Raw genomic sequence first — 20,809 nt, forward strand, 5'->3', positions numbered from 1 at the left:
GTGGCAACAAAGGAGTCTAATTCTTTATTCCATTAACAGGGAGGCACCATTAATGTCAAGTGTTGAGACACAACTATGTCAGTGTGGTGAGAACTAACATCATCTACCAGTTAAATGGTTTTGATACCGTACACGGGTGTGGTAGTTCTGGAAGTCCCAGTTTTGCTGCTTGCTTATTGAACTCCTGCTGTGATTTGGCTCCATCCCAAAGCAGCAGTGGTGGAAAAGGTACTCACATATTTTACTAAAGTAAAAGTATCAATACCGCAATTTAGAAATACTCTGTTACAAGTTAAAGTCCGGAATTCAAGATGTACTTGAGTAAAAGTTTGAAAGTGTTGGCATCAAAATGTACTTCTACCACTTTTTCGAGTCACGTGTTCAAATACTGGATTCTGATTGGCTAAATTCCGGAGGTTATGAGAGGACAACTGCCGCAAAGTTGTGTGTCCGAGATCAATGCGCCTCAGTGTACATCCGGGGACTTCAGGAGGTAGTCCCCCAACCAACAAATGAAGGTCGCAGCGGTCCTATGTTTACTAACGTGCGTACTATCGTCGCCGATTTATTTGGATCCAATGCAATCCGCCAACTTTAAAGCCCCTTTTCTCTGAACCTATGCCTTTCTGGAAGCGAACAGCCTCTATTTACGGCCGGAACGGTGCTTTTAACTGACGTTAGCTTAGCTGTAAGCTAGACGCATGGATTACTATGGAGTTGGCGCCATCTGTTGGTGAGTAGAAGATGTTGTTTGTGGAACTATCTGCTGTCTCGCGGAAGTTTTATAGGCAATAATGATTGTAACTTAAGATCCTTGCAAGTTACAACTATGTGTTTTCTTTCATGTATACGGGAAAAAGTGGTAGAAAAGCTATTTACCACTCGGGGTCGGACATTATGCTCTCATAATGTCCTGAGTGCGGGTGTTATCGGACTCGGCTGCGCCTCGTCCGATAACACCCTCACTGCGGACATTATGAGAGCATAATGTCCTCTCACTCGGGGTAAATTGCTTACTTAAAGTACCAAAAGTAAAAGTACAAAATATTTGAAAAGCAGATCTATTTTACGTTGTGGGCTTACTCACGTGTTGTGATGCGTTGTGAGCCTTGGCTAGTTTCAAAAAGCTTGGCTATTTTCAAATAGCCACGGTATAAAATAGGGCTAAAGTGGTTTATGCATGTTTTATAATATTATAATTTATATCTGCAAAGTAACTAGTAATTAAAGTAAACGTACAATATTTGGATCCTGAAAAGTGTACTTAAGTGCATTACTTAAGTCAATGTACTTAGTGACTTTACACCACTGCAAGGCAGATTCCTTCACTCTGATGATCCCTCCCTCTGACCCAGCAAAGATCACATTGCAGATGGGACGCTACATGAAGCGAATAACATTTTCAACAGATATTTATTTTAGATTATAAGTAAAAGCAGGTTAAATAAGACAATGTGGTTTTCAAAATAGATCTTCAACATTCTGGCAAACTGAACATATCACAGATTCACAGCCCCAAATAGTTAGGCAAAGTTGTTATCTCGTATCGTGAATACAGATCATTTTGTTACAAACTGTAAACATCATACATAATGTGATATTTTAATAAACAGATATTGACCCTTTGCTTTCACTGCATATAGTGCATAAAAGTTAAAAATCACAGTTTAGGAAGACTTGAAGCTTGATAAGTCAGGTGGATTTACAGGCACATCTGTCAAAATAAAGGAAACACCTGCAGTGCTGTTGGAATAGCTTCAGTGCACCTTCGCATATATTCTACACATTCGTACTAATTCTGTTTCGTCTGTGTATTTATACCATGCTTTATGTGACCAAAACTCCAGGACAAGTTCCTAATATGTGTAAATGTAATTGGACAACCATATATAATACCAGTCTTTCACTACAAATTCAGTTATTTATAGTTTTGATGGTGGTGCTGGAAAACGGTAATTCAATTTATGGTTTCCGGGACAGCTGAAGGTGCTAGAAAAGACTGAGATTGCAATGTTGTCCACGGCATCGTACCGGCTCAACTTTTTTGGGTTTCCATTAGGTAAAACTACATACTGTAGTACTGTTTTACGGCATGGCACCTAGGGGGCGAGTCGTCTAGAAGAGATTCTGTCTGTGTGTCCGTGGCAAATCTCGCAAAACACTGAACCAATCTTGTGCATGCTCCCAAGGAATTAAATCACATATTGTGATTTTTGAGTGTGTGTGAATATACTTCACATTTTGATCACCGTCCCGCTTTTCATTCATATTTTGGCCATGACTCACCACTTAATTGATCAGCACCACAATTCGTGTGCATGCTGCCAGTAAGCCAAAAAAGTAAGTGTCTGCTGTCCCACCGTCCGAGATTCCAAATGAGTTGAGTCAATATCAAAAGGTGATGTAAAAACATGGCAGACTATTGATTGGTCAGAGAGAATTGTCACAACCATTGTGTCATTGCATCACGACAGACTGCAATATAATGCATGAAAGCTCCTGAATAAATACTGTGAAATGTGAAATGAATCAATATTGAGCAACTGCATGGCCTATTTCACACCTAAAATGTTATCAGAAACTGTTTTGTTGGACTGTACAAGTAAAACAGATTCCCAGACAGCATTAGCATTAGGTTGTTGAGCACTCTCCTACCAAGCTGGTTGGAGAGTGTCCTCCAACCTGCAGTGCAAAACAAAGTAAAACGATTAGAGTCAAGTTGAACCGGTACACTGGACTTGAAAACACTTGGCCATGGTCTAGCAGTTTTTCCCTTGTTCCTTGGATCAAACCAAAGAGTGACTGCTTTTAAAATACTGTGTGTCTAAAATGTATTTTATTTTGGCAGTTGTCTAGTATTTCTGTGCAGTAGGCTAACATTGTCCCCAGTGGAGGAATACAAAGTCTATAAGTAACAGCAAGGGCATTGGTAGCGTCTGTGAATATGGAGATGTGTGTTATTAACCAAGGGAGTTTCCGACTGGCTAGTGGCAGGGCAGGTAACCCAGGCCAGACGTGAATGCAGAGAGGTATTTACGATGCTACCGCCTCAACACAGCATCCATTGTTGAACGAGGCAGGCAACGGGGAGTAGTTGCAGTCGGGAAGAAGGGGGGCAGGTTCAGCAGGGTGAATGAGCATGCCATGGTGTGTTTTAAGGGGCCCTGTTGGTCATGAGTGTCCGAAGGCAGACTCTGTGTTCAGGGGTCTCTGGACGATGACTGCGTTGCCCAAGTCTGCCTGCTCCAGACTGAGTTCTACCTCGTTGAGCTCTCGGGAGGGAAGAGATGTTGTTAGGATGAAAGGCGGGCAGGTCCTTTGGCAGCGTGTCACGAAATCCTGTACATCACTGATCCTACAGACAGACAGAGATAAGAGAAAGACATAAATAAATAAAAGAAAGACTGAATGAAGGGTGGTCATTTTGAATACTATGCTATACTGAGTTTTGACTCCTCAATGGATAAGCGTTCCCAGACAAAACACACCACTCTCCATCAACACACACTTTCTCTTTAAACCACAATGTTAGTAACATCATTTATAATTGACAACAGCCCCACGTATGTACATATACAAGCTGCCATATGGAGACTTTGCTGCTAACACACAAGCACTTGCACTAGCTTTGGGTTGAGCCCTCCATGCCTGCTACTAAACCTGTTATATAAACTCTGCATCTCAGTTATGCAATCCTTCTCTGGGGATTTTATAGATCCACCCCATTGCGCCCTCTCAGATTATGTTTTCTGCAGGCCCATGCACTATGGCAGATGATAACATGCACCATGCAGCACCAGCATGGGCCTCACTACTCCGTAGTCTACAACGCTAGGATCAGCCATTACATCATCTCCAACCAGCTGACTGCCTAACACCCCCCTCCCCACCCCCCCGCACACACACAAACATACACACACACACACACACACACACACACACACACACACACACACACACACACACACACACACACACACACACACACACACACACACACACACACACACACACACTGCAATTGTTGTTCTGGTTCTGGAACTCTAACTTCACTCAATGCATTACTTATGATTGTGTATGTATGCTTGTCATTTGCTCTAATGCTGCTCTTATTTTTAATTGACAAATCCAGTGAATTATTTCACCATTGAGTGTCTATGGCCTATGGCTGTTTACAGAAATACAGGAGCACACAGAGCAATCTAGTCTTTAGTTTAGTAATTCCTACTAGCTCTTGTATCTGATGTATATTAAACAGCTTTAGCCCAGAAAGAGTTGAACGCACCGATGTGATAGGTTGAACCTCTGCACTAGCCTCCTGCCGTCGGCCAACCAAATCTGCAGGGAGGTGACAGGGAGGGTGTGGTCCAGTGTTACCATGGGGATAGGAGGAGATTCTCCATCCTCGTGCACAGATGGTGACCTGGCCACCACTCTGGGTGCAACACTGGGGAGCAGGCAGAAAATTAAAGATCACACAGTTACAGGTCAACGATCACCCTGTACTCCAGACCTTACAGTTGACAGGATTCAAGTTTGGAAATGCCAAGGCTCTTAATGCCACACAGTGTCTGTCTCTAGCGCTCAGCTTATGAGATAGATGCCTGAAGCAAGAGGGCCACCTTGTGGTGTTGAATAGTATGACTGAATAGTATATCTTTACAGTAGAGTATATCCTACAAATATACAGCAGCTATTGTATGGGAGAATATTCTCTGTTGTACATTTCCTACCGTATATAATAAGTCAAATCATCTGGTGGAGTGTTGGGTTGAAAACCTCTGTATGGCATTCAAACATTTTCACATCAAGGAATATATATATATATGTATATATATATATATATATATATATATATATATGTATATATTATATATATATAGTACAGGGCTGGGATGCGATAAAAAAAATGATCAGCTACTTCTCCCCTTATGATTGGTATGCCCGAAACTGAAGGTTCTGTGGTGCAAAAACTAAGTGCGATTAAAATGCGTTAATTCTTTTAATCGCGTTAATTTTCTGTAATTAATTAATCGCAATTAATCAGTTAAAGTCCCAGCCAAATGTTCCCATGTCTGTTCTAAATTTGGGGGGCACCACACCAGTTCGTGGTATGAGGGCACTGTCCCTTTGAGTAAATCCCAATCCCAATGATATTTGCTTAAAGGGATAGTTCCTCCAAGAAATTACTTTTTTCTATCGATTACTCACCCCATAGAGACTTGAATTCATGGATATTTTTTGTTTTTGTCGCAATCTGTCAAAATTAGAGTATCTTACCTGCCAAGCCGGTACCCTCGCCCACTGAAGGGATGGAAGACTTTCTTTCTTGGGACATACGTCTCTTCTGTCAGATCTTCCATGTTGATCTCCAGCTCCTCCTCCTCTGCTCGGCTTTCCCACTCAGTCGGGAGCTCCCTGAATCATACCAAATGAAAGACCAGGCAAGGTGTCTTTTACAGATAAATCAATATAACAAATTAGACCAGTATGCTTTGTCTGAGGCTGTAATCTCTTGGTGTGACTTTTTTTTTACCGTAGGGGACTGGTGAGTTTAATTGATTAATTGACTCCATCGAGACAATGAATCAATTATAATAGATTGCTGCTCATGTCTTGTGCTTAAGTCATAATCGATACCAAGCAGCTTAGACACAAGGAGGCCCTCATGCTCAATGCCCCATTTATTAAATCACTTTGTAAAAGCTGTTTTGAGAACTTTACTAATATTGGCCATTATTTTCACTCACATTTTACTGTCTGACTGAGCTATTGACGGAAAGACTGACAGTGACAGTTAATCAAAAGTTTAGGTTTCAAGACATTGATTTACTTAAATCTGTATTTTGTGTGCACAGAGAAATAGACCTGTTTTGTGAATGCAGTTTTTAACACGCTGTGCTGAAAAACTAAAGTTGGCAAACCTTTCCTTCAAACCTGTGTGTGTGTGTGTGTGTGTGTGTGTGTGTGTGTGTGTGTGTGTGTGTGTGTGTGTGTGTGTGTGTGTGTGTGAGTGAGTGCATGCGCGTGAAAAACAATGAACTCCAACCTACCCACGTTTGATGGCTTCCAGGAAATCCTGGTTCTCTGGTACCGAGTAGCTGCGAAACTCCTCGTCGTTCACGGTGAAGCCATCCTTCCATAGCCTCACGACCAACTCTACCTGGAGGAGCACAAAGAGAGCTATGAGCACCCCATTGGCCAGTGGTTGGGTTTGCATGCATTGCACTGCACCAGAACCGTCTGAATCTGATCACAGAGGTGGAGGTATGCTGCATATCTGCTGAGGTCATCATACTCAGTCAAGATAATCATAAAGATGTGAGTTATCCTGCCCTAACAGGTGCAGGTAGGCTTGACCACGGTTCCTGATTTTCCTGGATAAATAGACCTACAGTACTGCAGTAGTTAACCGCACCACGTGAACCCTAGTGTCCCTATTCTAGGTGTATCGTAATAGGCGAACATTCTGCATAAATTGGCAAACATTTGTAAAAATAGGTCACAAAGTCACATGAGTCAAGTGGCGAAGTGTTATGACTTGTATATCTGTTACTTTTGATATTTGGCATAAACCACAGTATATACGGTTTAAGTGTTAGTGAGGTGTTGAGGGATTTCCCTTTCCCCACATACACTCTCTTGTTTACGTTCACCAGGGAAACATGAAGGAATTATAAGAAAAAGATGAAAAAGGGGATACTAAACATGGAGCATTAGGAGGTGACATTCATTTTTCATTATTCAATCACTCAAAGACATCAAGTATCATCTTTGCACTTCCTGTTTGACTGACAACTCAACAGGCCAACCAGAGTATGCCGGATACTTCCATAATTTTCTTCTTCCATAGTTTTTGTCATTTTATGCTTTACTTCGATATGATACGGTAGTAGAGAGACAGGAAACCCAGGATAGAGAGAGGGGAGGCATGCAAGGCGTGACGGGAGTCGGATTCCAACGTGGGTCCTCACGAACATATTGTCACTGTAGGGCGGAAAACCTTGTACGCCCAAAAACGTTAATTTTCAGATAGTGAAAAAAAGAAGCTGTCACAATGGATCCAATGAAGTTATTATTTAGTTAAAAGCTCTTATTAATACTTTTCATTAGTTGAATATTTATAAAACCCACAGTGTGTGGTTTGTTCCCATTTGTATAACTCCAAAAGTGTATTTTGTACATATTTCACTATTATGTACAATGTTTCACAATGTCTTTTGCAGACATCATGTGATGAAAAGTGACCTCTGGTGGTGATGTGAGTCAGTCACAACTTGTTTCTCTGTGTATTTGGAAATTATTGCATATTTTCTGTATGTTGTATTATCAGAATTATTAGAGCAGTATTTGTATACAGGAGTCAATGTTTATTTTTTTATTTAATGGTATGGTCATATGGTGTGCTGTATTACGTTTCATCCTTTTTGTCCATATCGGGTTTACGTAAGAGACGCTTACGTTCTATCATTCATTCATATCATCGTTTGTTGACTGGTGATGCAGAGCTGTAAAATGTGTAAATTATTGTAGATAGTTTAGTAAAAACACAGAGTGAAAAATCATGAAAATGTGTGCAAATCTTTGAATATATTTATTTTTTAAGCGAACATTTGTAACTGCATAAAATTTTGCTTCTGGGGGGTCCCTGGAACTAAATATTTTGAGATGGGAAAGGATTTGAAAGACTTTTTTTCAATAGTTAAAGCACAATAGTTAAATAGTTAATAGTTAGTTAATAGTTAGTTAAAGCACAAAATAATGTGTAACAATGTGTTCCCAGTCTAAATGGGTTAAACCCCCTCCCCTTATGAAAAACATTCATGGGGGGCCCGCAGTGAATCCTTGTACCCAGGGCCCATAATTTGGTACGACACCCCTGACAGCAAAGGTCTACCAGTCACCCCAATGCTCCCACTCTTTTGACACAGGAATCCCGGCTCTCTTGTGAGGAAGCATGGCACAAGGTTTATAACATAGGAGGATCTAGGAAATGCCAATCAAACATGGTCTGCCTCACCAATCACGGGAAGGGTCGAATCATTCAAAGTAATGTATGTCAGTGGTTCTCAACCTGTGGGTCGGGACCCCAGGGGGGTCCCCAAATCATTTTGGGGGGTCCCCAGATGATTAACTTAATGTGCAACATTGTTTTTCTCACTCAACAGAAAACAAACCAACATAAAGTTTAAGTGTATAGAGGGTATCTGCACATTTCTAAAGTGACAATTTAAGGACTTTTTAATACCTCTAATGACAAATTAAACATTGGCCAAATTGTCAAATATTAGAGGCAGAAATTTTGAAAATAGCCAATTTACATGCTACATGCGAGGCGTTGTGAGCATGTAGATCTGCTATTTTCACAATATAACCATGTTATACAAAATGTAATGCCTCAACTCTTAGTGCTCGTCAGGGTGGGGGGTCCCCAGTTAAAATATGATTATTTTGGGGGTCGCAGCCTGAAAAGGTTGAGAACCACTGATTGCGACCGTAGGTCGCATTTACTATCAAAACCTCCACCGGCTGTCCGTGCGTCAGTCACACGTCACACTTTTGCCCTGCTCATATCTCCACAACCGTTGCCCCCAACCACGCCAAATCTTGCACACACACTCCTGACCTGCCAAACTACTACCTCCAAGGACCCCCGCAGCTCCAGGGACCCCCAGGTCCCTGGGGGACCCCCAGGTCTAATTTTGCCCTGCTCCTATCTGCACAACCGTTGCCCCCATCCATGCGACATTTTGCACACACACTCCTTACCTGTCAAACTACAACCTCCAAGGACCCCCGGAGCTCCAGGGACCCCCAGGACCCTGGGGGACCCCCAGATGTAAAAAATGACCAAATGTGCAAAAATGACCAAATGACCACCCCAACGGGGCTGCTCACGGGGAATTCCTGGGGACCACCCACTCCTGGTGCTCCAGAACGGATGCAAAAGTGGTGGCGCCCCCAGTGGAGGACCCCCTCCACTGCAGCTCACATAAAATGCCGTAACTCCTACAGATTTTGCCCTAAAATCACGAAAATCACTACACAGCATGTCTACACTCATGTCATTAACATGGATCAGGAAGATTTAGGAAAAACACATTTTTGCCCTATTTGTGGAGATAAGCGACCTACGGTCGCTTATCTCCCGATTAGGGAGTCTTACTGGTGTATGTAACGTAATGTACTGTATGTTGTATGGATTAAAAGCTTGGATCCTGGAAAGCCCACACGTGATAATGAATTATGGTTTTGTGTGATTGACTTGTACGGAAGTGAGTGGGAAGATTAAATACGGTAGATGTTCTACTCCCCCCTGACCTTTGAACTCCCTGAGGCGTCATTGCAGATCTTCTCCACCTCGTCTAGAAGGTCCTCTACCGAGAACGTACGCCTCATTGAATCCTCCTCCTCTTCCTCTGCACCTTCAACCCTTAAGGGAAGAGCTGAGGTCATTATTCTAATTTAGGCCATTATTTTATTCAAACAATCAATGGGAGATCGATTTGGTTTATCCACAATTTGACAATTGGCTACAGGCAGAATTCTGGGACATTTACCCTGCATTGACTGATTTGTTCCATTTACATATAGCACATTTGTACTGCTGGTAGAATGTATCTCAAAGTGAATGAATGAATGAGATATACATAATATTAATAATCATAACAATAATAACAATGACCGTAGTCTATCAGAATGAGAAACCTTCTCAAGATTAGTATGGAGGATCTCAAAATAATGAGAAACTGTCTCAAAATAATGACTGTATCTTTAAATGACTTAGCCTATATCAAAATGAGGCACTTTAGAACACATTATTAGTATGATTATTACCCCTATCGTTAAATCGGTCCACGAAGCCGAGGTCCTAGGGCTGGTGTACACGACAAATTTCCAAACCCCGCTGTGTGTTCCCTGGGGGCGTGAAAAATAAGGGGGTGGGCTCTACATGTCCTCTGGGACCCCATCTACGTATGGACACCACTTGTTCGCCCATCCGTCTTACGGATGCTTTTTTATTCCATTTTATTTGTTTTAGGGTCCTATCTTGCAGTTCAAGCCTATTTCCACAGGGTGGCAGGCTACTTTCCCAACCTACTGGAGGTGAACATGCAGGGGCGTCAATTGGGTATGGCAAGCTATGGCAGCTGCCATACCTTGGCTACAGGGGGGAAATAATTAAATGTACTTTTCATCGTGCCTGTTGCTAAGGTATGGCAACATGATTGGTGTCTTGCAAGACACCAGTCATGTTGCCATACCTTAGCCTTTCCTGAACTGACGCCGCTGTGAACATGTGTACACAGCCAGCATATTACTCAATGCCAAACTTTGCACACACACTCCTTGCCTGCCAATCCACAACCTCCACCCCTCCAGGGACCCCCAGGGCTTATCTCCCGATTAGGACACTTTCCAGCATAGTGACATGCAGGACAAACTGTCCATATAGTATGGTTTACATAAAAGTCAGTTGTCTTTCACACACACACACACACACACACACACACACACACACACACACACACACACACACACACACACACATATATATATATATACATATATATATATATATATATATATATATATATATATATATATATATATATTTCATTTATTTATTTCATAAATATTTTTCATCACAATTGGGTTTGTGGGGAGCCATCCCTGCTTCAAGCTGTCACAGCACGGCACCAACACTTCAAACTAGTTAAAAAACCCAATACAGCAGATCTACAAGCACCTCACAGATCTACAAGCACCTCGCACATTTGGCCTGCATAAGCCTTGCTGTCAACACACCAAGCCAGGTGTGGTCAATTAGTGCCTTCTTTTGATCAGTGGCTTCTGCTTGATGAGTGGCACCAGTCTGTCTTTGTTCCCTGGTCAGTCAAGTTCACTGGGAGAGAATGTTTCAGATCAGTGCAAGTGTATTTGTTTTCCATTTGGACTTACTGTGTTTTGTTGGTACAGTATGCGTGCGACTAACTAATATTTCTGATAATTCCAATTTGTTTGTTGTTTAATTAGCCGGATTGTGAATGCCCTGCATTTTTCTTTCATCTTTAGAACCACACGTGTGTAACAAAACAGAGTGGTGATCATTTGGTGTGGGTGAAGAGAAGAAAAACATTTCATTAAAGGAGTAGTTCACCCCCAAAGTGACTTTTTTTCTATTGAACTCAAGTCTCCATGGCGTGAGTAATACATTGAAAAAATAAGTCATTTTGGGGGTGAACTACTCCTTGAATGTCAGTTTTGTGGTGTTTTGACTGGACACCCTGAGGATATTGCCAGATAGATAGACAGACAGACAGACAGACAGACAGACAGACAGACAGACAGACAGAGAATTGTAGGCCTTGCATTTATTTGACTTGGTTCCAACAGATGGCGAAAATAGCTAATCTTCAAGCTCACAATGCCTCACTGTTTGGACAAAGAGTTGAGGCGTTACATTTTGTAAAACACGGCCTTGTGAAAATAGCAGATCTACATGCTCACAACACCTCACAACGCAGGGCGGTGTGAGCATGTAGATCTGATATTTTCACAATTTCTGCCCCTAATATTTAATTTATAATTTTAAAAGTATTAAAAAGTCCTTAAATTGTCTCTTTAGAAATGTGCAGATAGCCTCTGTATACTGTTGAGTGGAAAAACAATTAAGCTAAACATTTGGGACCACCCAAGATCATTTGGAGACCCCTCTAGGGATCCCATAGTTGAACCACTGACTTATAAGGGGAGTATGGAGACCCCTCTAGGGGTCCCATAGTTGAACCACTGACTTATAAGGGGAGTATATGAGGCTGGATCCGTCTGGAACACTGCACTAGGCTCTCGCCAGCTCTGTAGCTCTCCACACTTGAACAGTTGTGTCCTTAAATTCAATTATAATAATTAACCCCTGTATATACGGGCAATAGTTTTACATGACTTTGTGTACACAGCCAATAGTTTTACATGAACATGTCTAGGCTTTAGTACTGTACTGCCTCGTATAGCCCAACAGAGCCCAGCACAGAACAGCACAGCCCACCAGAGCCCAATACAGCCCCCCAGAGCCCAACAGAGTCCAGCAAACCTAAGTCCAGCCCAGTCCTGCCGAGTAGGAGTATAGACCGGGGAAAGGGGGTAGTTAGATGACTCCACCAGGCCATTACTGTCCAGATCTGGCTTGAATAGGCCAGACCAGGGTAGACAGGACTGCACCAGACTCCACCAGGCTGCTCCAGCCAGCTCTGTAGATCCTTGCACATGCGATTAACCACTGTGTACACGGGCAATAGTTTTAAGTTTTACATGAACCCTCAGAGGGACACTGTGGGCTTATCAAGTGGTCCATGGCCGGTTCTCAAAGTGAGGTCGGGGGGCCCACAGTGTCCCTCTGAGGGGACACGGCACAGACCGTGTACACGAAGGGCAGGAGCAAGTGTTCAAGTCCCATAGAATCTATGGGAAATGTACACAGGCGTGTACAAAGTCACCAGTAGTTTTACATGAACCCTCAGAGGGACACTGTGGGCTTATCAAGTGGTCCATGGTCGGTTCTCAAAGTGAGGTCGGGGACCCTCAGAGGGACACTATGGGCTTATCAAGTGGTCCATGGTCGGTCCTCAAAGTGAGGTCGGGGGACCCTCAGAGGGACACTGTGGGCTTATCAAGTGGTCCATGGTCGGTTCTCAAAGTGAGGTCGGGGGCCCACAGTGTCCCTCTGAGGGGACACGGCACAGACCGTGTACACGAAGGGCAGGAGCAAGTGTTCAAGTCCCATAGAATCTATGGGAAATGTACACAGGCGTGTACAAAGTCACCAGTAGTTTTACATGAACCCTCAGAGGGACACTGTGGGCTTATCAAGTGGTCCATGGTCGGTTCTCAAAGTGAGGTCGGGGGACCCTCAGAGGGACACTGTGGGCTTATCAAGTGGTCCATGGCCGGTTCTCAAAGTGAGGTCGGGGGGCCCACAATGTCCCTCTGAGGGGACACGGCACAGATTGTGTACACGAAGGGCAGGAGCAAGTGTTCAAGTCCCATAGAATCTATGGGAAATGTACACAGGCGTGTACAAAGTCACCAGTAGTTTTACATGAACCCTCAGAGGGACACTGTGGGCTTATCAAGTGGTCCATGGTCGGTTCTCAAAGTGAGGTCGGGGGACCCTCAGAGGGACACTGTGGGCTTATCAAGTGGTCCATGGTCGGTTCTCAAAGTGAGGTCGAGGGACCCTCAGAGGGACACCGTGGGCTTATCAAGTGGTCCATGGTCGGTTCTCAAAGTGAGATCGGGGGACCCTCAGAGGGACACTGTGGGCTTATCAAGTGGTCCATGGTCGGTTCTCAAAGTGAGGTACATCCTCAAAGTCCCTCCTTCCCAAACAAAGACGAACCAACCAAGGGTGCACAAGGCAGCGGTGTGCGATGGACTAGAAATATCCATTTAAAACTATTGGTCATGTACACACAAACTAAGGCTCCTGTACACAGTGTTTGGTCTCAATTGTGTGAGCAGCTAAAGGGCAGACAACGGCCTAGAACAACCTAATGGTGCCTATTAAGACTCTAGTACACCCTTTGGCCTCGACAAGCCTGATCATCCTACTATAGCTAGTACCCCCCTCACCAACTTTGTGCTCCCACTTGATAAGCCCAGTGTCCCTCTGAGGGTCCCTCGACCTCACTTTGAGAACCGACCATGGACCACTTGATAAGCCCTCAGTGTCCCTCTGAGGGTCCCCCAACCTCACTTTGAGAACCGACCATGGACCACTTGATAAGCCCACAGTGTCCCTCTGAGGGTCCCCCGACCTCACTTTGAGAACCGACCATGGACCACTTGATAAGCCCACAGTGTCCCTCTGAGGGTCCCCGACCTCACTTTGAGAACCGACCATGGACCACTTGATAAGCCCACAGTGTCCCTCTGAGGGTTCATGTAAAACTACTGGTGACTTTGTACACGCCTGTGTACATTTCCCATAGATTCTATGGGACTTGAACACTTGCTCCTGCCCTTCGTGTACACGGTCTGTGCCGTGTCCCCTCAGAGGGACACTGTGGGCCCCCCGACCTCACTTTGAGAACCGGCCATGGACCACTTGATAAGCCCACAGTGTCCCTCTGAGGGTTCATGTAAAACTTAAAACTATTGCCCGTGTACACAGTGGTTAATCGCATGTGCAAGGATCTACAGAGCTGGCTGGAGCAGCCTGGTGGAGTCTGGTGCAGTCCTGTCTACCCTGGTCTGGCCTATTCAAGCCAGATCTGGACAGTAATGGCCTGGTGGAGTCATCTAACTACCCCCTTTCCCCGGTCTATACTCCTACTCGGCAGGACTGGGCTGGACTTAGGTTTGCTGGACTCTGTTGGGCTCTGGGGGGCTGTATTGGGCTCTGGTGGGCTGTGCTGTTCTGTGCTGGGCTCTGTTGGGCTATACGAGGCAGTACAGTACTAAAGCCTAGACATGTTCATGTAAAACTATTGGCCGTGTACACAAAGTCATGTAAAACTATTGCCTGTGTACACAGTGGCTTTTTCCTTGACCTTTCGAGTTAGGAGTGTCGTAGAGACACGAGACCGGGTTTGTTGGATTCAGCGTCAAAAAGTAAGTCAGAATAAGTGTCTTTTATCCGAAAGAATGTGTAATCGTGTTGGTGGCGTGCAATTTTCATGTCTTTTTCGCAATCATAAAGGGTTCAAAGTGTCGGAGAGACACGAAACCCATTCCATCGGATCAGGCATCCTTCAAATATGAAGTGTTTCCTGCGTAAAACAAACAGATTTTTTTAGATTTTTTTATTGATTTTAAGGACAAAAATCCGGGTTTCGGTGTCTTTTTCGCAATCGTAAAGGGTTCAAAGTGTCGGAGAGACACGAAACCCATTCCATCAGATCGGGCATGCTTCAAATATGAAACGTGTGTCCTGCCTGAAACAAAACATATTTTTTAGATTTTTTTATTCATTTTAAGGAAAAGGGGCCTGTTTTGACGCCTAAAACGACCCTTTTCCTTGACCTTTCGAGTTAGGAGTGCCGTGTACACAGGATCTACAGAGCTGGCTGGAGCATGGAGCAGCCTGGTGGAGTCTGGTGCAGTCATCTAACTACCCCCCTTCCCTGGTCTATACTCCTATTGGGCAGGACTGGGCTGGACTTAGGTTTGCTGGAGTCTATTGGGCTCTGGTAGGCTGTATTGGGCTCTGGTGGGCCGTGTTGTGCTGTGATGGGCTCTGTTGGGCTACACGAGACAGTACAGTACTAAAGCCTGAACATGTTCATGTAAAACTATTGGCTGTGTACACAAAGTCATGTAAAACTATTGCCCGTATATACAGGGGTTAATTATTATAATTGAATTTAAGGACACAACTGTTCAAGTGTGGAGAGCTACAGAGCTGGCGAGAGCCTAGTGCAGTGTTCCAGACGGATCCAGCCTCATATACTCCCCTTATAAGTCAGTGGTTCAACTATGGGACCCCTAGAGGGGTCTCCATACTCCCCTTATAAGTCAGTGGTTCAACTATGGGACCCCTAGAGGGGTCTCCAAATGATCTTGGGTGGTCCCAAATGTTTAGCTTAATGTGAAACATTGTTTTTCCACTCAACAGTATACAGAGGCTATCTGCACATTTCTAAAGAGACAATTTAAGGACTTTTTAATACTTTTAAAATGATAAATTAAATATTAGGGGCAGAAATTTTGAAAATATCAGATCTACATGCTCACGCCGCCCTGCGTTGTGAGGTGTTGTGAGCATGTAGATCTGCTATTTTCACAAGGCCGTGTTTTACAAAATGTAACGCCTCAACTCTTTGTCCAAACAGTGAGGCATTGTGAGCTTGAAGATTAGCTATTTTCGCCATCTGTTGGAACCAAGTCAAATAAATGCAAGGCCTACAATTCTCTGTCTGTCTGTCTGTCTGTCTGTCTGTCTGTCTGTCTGTCTGTCTGTCTGTCTGTCTGTCTGTCTATCTATCTATCTGGCAATATCCTCAGGGTGTCCAGTCAAAACACCACAAAACTGACATTCAAGGAGTAGTTCACCCCCAAAATGACTTATTTTTTCAATGTATTACTCACGCCATGGAGACTTGAGTTCAATAGAAAAAAAGTCACTTTGGGGGTGAACTACTCCTTTAATGAAATGTTTTTCTTCTCTTCACCCACACCAAATGATCACCACTCTGTTTTGTTACACACGTGTGGTTCTAAAGATGAAAGAAAAATGCAGGGCATTCACAATCCGGCTAATTAAACAACAAACAAATTGGAATTATCAGAAATATTAGTTAGTCGCACGCATACTGTACCAACAAAACACAGTAAGTCCAAATGGAAAACAAATACACTTGCACTGATCTGAAACATTCTCTCCCAGTGAACTTGACTGACCAGGGAACAAAGACAGACTGGTGCCACTCATCAAGCAGAAGCCACTGATCAAAAGAAGGCACTAATTGACCACACCTGGCTTGGTGGCCTGAGTGGTGTAGTATAGTGTGTTGACAGCAAGGCTTATGCAGGCCAACCTACTCTGTCCCTGGCATGTGCGAGGTGCTTGTAGATCTGTGAGGTGCTTGTAGATCTGCTGTATTGGGGTTTTTAACTAGTTTGAAGTGTTGGTGCCGTGCTGTGACAGCTTGAAGCAGGGATGGCTCCCCACAAACCCAATTGTGATGAAAAATATTTATGAAATAAATAAATGAAATATATATATATATATATATATATATATATATATATATATATATATATATATATATATATGTATATATATATATATGTGTGTGTGTGTGTGTGTGTGTGTGTGTGTGTGTGTGTGTGTGTGTGAAAGACAACTGACTTTTATGTAAACCATACTATATGGACAGTTTGTTCTGCATGTCACTATGCTGGAAAGTGTCCTAATCGGGAGATAAGCCCTGGGGGTCCCTGGAGGGGTGGAGGTTGTGGATTGGCAGGCAAGGAGTGTGTGTGCAAAGTTTGGCATTGAGTAATATGCTGGCTGTGTACACATGTTCACAGCGGCGTCAGTTCAGGAAAGGCTAAGGTATGGCAACATGACTGGTGTCTTGCAAGACACCAATCATGTTGCCATACCTTAGCAACAGGCACGATGAAAAGTACATTTAATTATTTCCCCCCTGTAGCCAAGGTATGGATAAGCCCACAGTGTCCCTCTGAGGGTCCCCCGACCTCACTTTGAGAACCACCACGGACCACTTGATAAGCCCACAGTGTCCCTCTGAGGGTTCATGTAAAACTACTGGTCGTGGACACCACCTAGGGCCTGTGTACATATGGCTCTCTGCTGCCCCCCATTAAGAAACTATAGACGGCACAGACCGTGTACACGAAGGGCAGGAGCAAGTGGTCAAGTCCCATAGAATCTATGGGAAATGTACGAAGTCGTGTACAAAGTCACCGGTTGGTCCACGAGCCATAGTTTTTTCCATTGTAGCTCCCTACAGTGTACACGACTTTGATTATTATGATATTATTATTATCATTTATTATTGTTATTATTTGGGGCTTCTCTAGCAGAAAACAGGGAGAATGAGACAGAAGAAGTCCTACTGGAAAACTGTATAGGAACCATGAAAGGACATTATTCTTATGTCCATAAGCCATTATAATAATCATAGGAAAAATTAAAATAAAGGAAATCGTATAGGCTGAACCAAGCAAAATACATAAAACTCACCAGTTTTCATCTTTCTCATTGCCTATAGTGCCTACGTCTTTCATGGTGTTCTGTGTTTCCCATCTAAAAGAGGAAACAAGTTGCAGCTTGGAAAAAATGTGCAAAGCACGCAAGCAATGTGAGATGTCATTCATCTTATCAGTGGTTCCCAAACGTTTTTTTTTTTGCTCCGTCTAGACCCAAAAGAGAAGTTAGATGTGAAAATAGCAGATCTACAATCTCACAACGTGTGCTTTGCAGCTTGTAGATTGCCTATTTTCACTACTACATTTTATTTAGGGAATTTCTTAGATGTGTTTGTTTTCTAAAAATAATTTCTATCTCTCCCCCCCAAAAATAAAATGACTTTTTGGGGAGGGGAAGATTTTTTTGTAGGGATTTTGTAGGGGCTATATATAGACCTATATAGTCTATAGCAGGGGTCTTCAACAGGGGGTCCGCGACCCCTAGGGGGTCCGCGGAGGTACTGCAGGGGGTCCGCGAAATTATTGCTAAAAAAAAAAAAAAGATTTCAATTTTTTTTTTTTTTTTTTTTTTCATTTTCCACATTTATGTTAAAAAATAAATCATGATTCTATCCATTTTGAATAGCTTGAATACATGATTACTATGCAATTGACAGATTGTTGATATTATTTACATTTGTTCTCAGTTAATAAGTAGTATGTTTAGAAATGGTAGTGGTACGGCCCACCCTGCTCGCTGTAACTTGTACTTGTTTAAAATAAAAAATATTTCGTAGCCCCGACCCCCCCCCCCCCCTCCTCCTCCTCCCTCCCCCCCCCCCCCTCCTCCTCCCTCCCCCCCCCCCCTCCTCCCTCCCCCCCCACACCCTACGAGGTGGTAGGGGGTCCCTGCTCCAACTCCCCATCAGTTTGGGGGTCCCCGGCCTGAAAACGTTGAAGACCCCTGGTCTATAGGTCTATATATAACTCGAGTCGTGACCCATAAAATTGGTCCGTGACCCACAAATGGGTCCCGACCCAGTCTTTGGGAACCACTGATCTAATCAATCAACCCGATCATCATTGATGATGATTGATCGCTCTGTCATGCCTGCTAGCACAGATCCGCAGAACCATTTCACATTCACAACTGCACCATGTTATATGCCTACATGATAAAAGCGATGCCTGCTAATAATCTTAAACATTGTTTTAACACCATGTGTTATAATCGTCCATGGAGAAACAAACAGGTTTATTACATAAGGGGGCGGTTGCACTTGCATGCGCAGTAGGCTATAGCTACTGGCGTAACGCGTTGCATATTGACGAGTCGACGAGAAAGGCCATCACAACGCAAACGGATCAAACACACGCATACAAACAAACAAACGCATTCATGTAGCCTATATCTAACGTTAAAGTATAGATTTTTACCAGTTCCTATTTTCTCGGCAATCCGACCTCTGTGTACAGATGTGCAGCCGTAAGTTTAGGGCAGCAGTCTTCTGCTGAGCAATATGCCTGACGCGTTATTGCATCTCTGACGTAGGCGCAGTGCCGTCTGTGTTGTGCAACTGCCGTGATGCACTGCTGAGCTCAGCAAGTTTTATTTTCACACCATGTACTTGCTCACCTAAAGTGGGCTCATCTAGGCTAGTTAAATTAAATATATTTTTGCTATATTGGCATTTAAATTACAAATTAATTCAATGTTAGCAAGTCAAGTATTTATCAAATAGGCCTAAAGCACAACTTATTATTATTTAATAGCCTATATTATCATTAAAAAACATTCGTCATCAGTGCCCACACCCTAGGTGGGGTTGGCAAAAGGGCCTTTCTGTGTGGAGTTTGCATGTTCTCCCCGTGTCTCCTAGGGTAGATACCCTCACAAAAACATGCAGTAATCCTGGTCTCTATAAAGCCTCCCCCTGGCCAGCCGGGGCGCCTGATGGAGGGGAATGGAACTGGTTGGAATAACGTGTTCCTTCCACGCGCTATACGTCCAACCGGGGAAGCTCCCCCTGTCAGGTGATAAGAAGCGGCCTGCTCACTCCTCATGCATTGAAGGAAGCATGAGCTCAGTTCGGGGCCCTCCCCAGGTTGGCAGAGGGAGAGTAGAGCCCAGGATCACAGCTTAGGCAATTGGCACCGGGTGAAAAAATGGGTTACAAAAATCGTGGGATAAAAATTTAAGAAAAAAAAAAAAAAAAAAAACATTCTTGACACAGCATCTTTGAGACAATATTGTGGTGGTGAAATGCATCTGCAGTTTGTTGTGCACAACAAGGCTTGCAAACAATACATCTCATTGTTTGTAGAAATGGGTTACAGCCTGGGTGAGGGTGCAAGTGATTAGAAGGGTTCTAAAAAGGGTCAGTTCTCTCCAAAATAGTTATTATATGCTGGCTGGTCTTCCAAAAATAGTTCCCAAGTTCCAACAGACCAACAAAATACTCTCTACAGTCTACACTGAGGGTATATTTGCTATTTTCCTCATACTACCCCTCTATGGCAGAGAGGTTACCAGAACAGCACCATGCAGAGTCAAACTGCCATACCTGAAGTATATCCATACTTTATGAACAGTAGGCTAATCTAGCTCCAGTGGAGCAAGTACCCATGCATGCAGCAGTAGAAATGTCTTTCTCTTTAGAGGGGAAATTTGATGAATATTGAAATTGCATATACAGTAGTCTATATAGCCCATAGAAAATGGCAGCAAATGTTACATTTTACATTCAGAAAAATCTACATGGGAATTACAATAAACTTTTCTCTCACACAAGATTGGTCAACAATGTCACACAGGCACACAACAAATACACAAAAGCACATGTTTTAGGGGAGATGGGGGTTCATATTTCTGCTTCTGGACATGTATTTTTTATTGCAGGTGGCTCATGTAACAGGGACATAATGCATAATGGTGATCCTGCTAATTCATTCTCTTCAAGACCTCACCTTTGATCATGGGTCAGTATTTGATGAGTTTGGGAGGAGGAGGAGGGGGGGGGGGGGGTTAAATTGACACCTGGGGTGACAATTAGATGCTTCTGGCATAGTGCAGACCGTGTGGACTCAACAATGAAAACAGCATCGACAATACATTAGACATTGACATAGCAGCCAGGCTGTCAGATGTAGG

General features: G+C 43.4%; 1 protein-coding gene across 2 annotated transcripts; it reads right to left on the reverse strand.

The window, feature by feature from the left end:
* Positions 1 to 1,445: 1,445 nt before the first annotated feature.
* Positions 1,446 to 19,179, reverse strand: ubxn2a (UBX domain protein 2A). 2 transcript variants are annotated; one of them, XM_080744474.1, is made up of 7 exons: positions 19,096 to 19,179; positions 17,714 to 17,776; positions 9,322 to 9,433; positions 6,054 to 6,163; positions 5,281 to 5,418; positions 4,286 to 4,447; positions 1,446 to 3,355 (listed from the first exon to the last, which is right to left on the reverse strand). In XM_080744474.1, exons 2-7 carry the CDS (start codon positions 17,755 to 17,757, stop codon positions 3,172 to 3,174), a joined length of 750 nt encoding a protein of 249 aa, XP_080600600.1. In that variant the 5' UTR covers positions 17,758 to 17,776; positions 19,096 to 19,179; the 3' UTR covers positions 1,446 to 3,171. The 2 variants fall into 2 exon arrangements, with proteins under 2 accessions (XP_080600600.1, XP_080600601.1); XM_080744475.1 differs by having other exon boundaries at positions 9,322 to 9,425; positions 19,096 to 19,167.
* Positions 19,180 to 20,809: the final 1,630 nt, after the last annotated feature.

The sequence above is a fragment of the Nannobrachium achirus genome, assembly GCF_963921795.1.
Source record: "Nannobrachium achirus genome assembly, chromosome: 16".
Taxonomy (NCBI): domain Eukaryota; kingdom Metazoa; phylum Chordata; class Actinopteri; order Myctophiformes; family Myctophidae; genus Nannobrachium; species Nannobrachium achirus.

Bases quoted from the DNA above. Each gene is read 5' to 3' on its own strand.
- ubxn2a (XM_080744474.1), bottom strand. From the start codon at position 17,757: ATGAAAGACGTAGGCACTATAGGCAATGAGAAAGATGAAAACTG. The intron at 5,419-6,053 runs GTAGGTTGGAGT...GGTATGATTCAG, and splicing joins CTGGAAGCCATCAAACGTGG to GGAGCTCCCGACTGAGTGGG. The intron at 3,356-4,285 runs GTGCGTTCAACT...GTCTGTCTGTAG, and splicing joins AGGTTCAACCTATCACATCG to GATCAGTGATGTACAGGATT.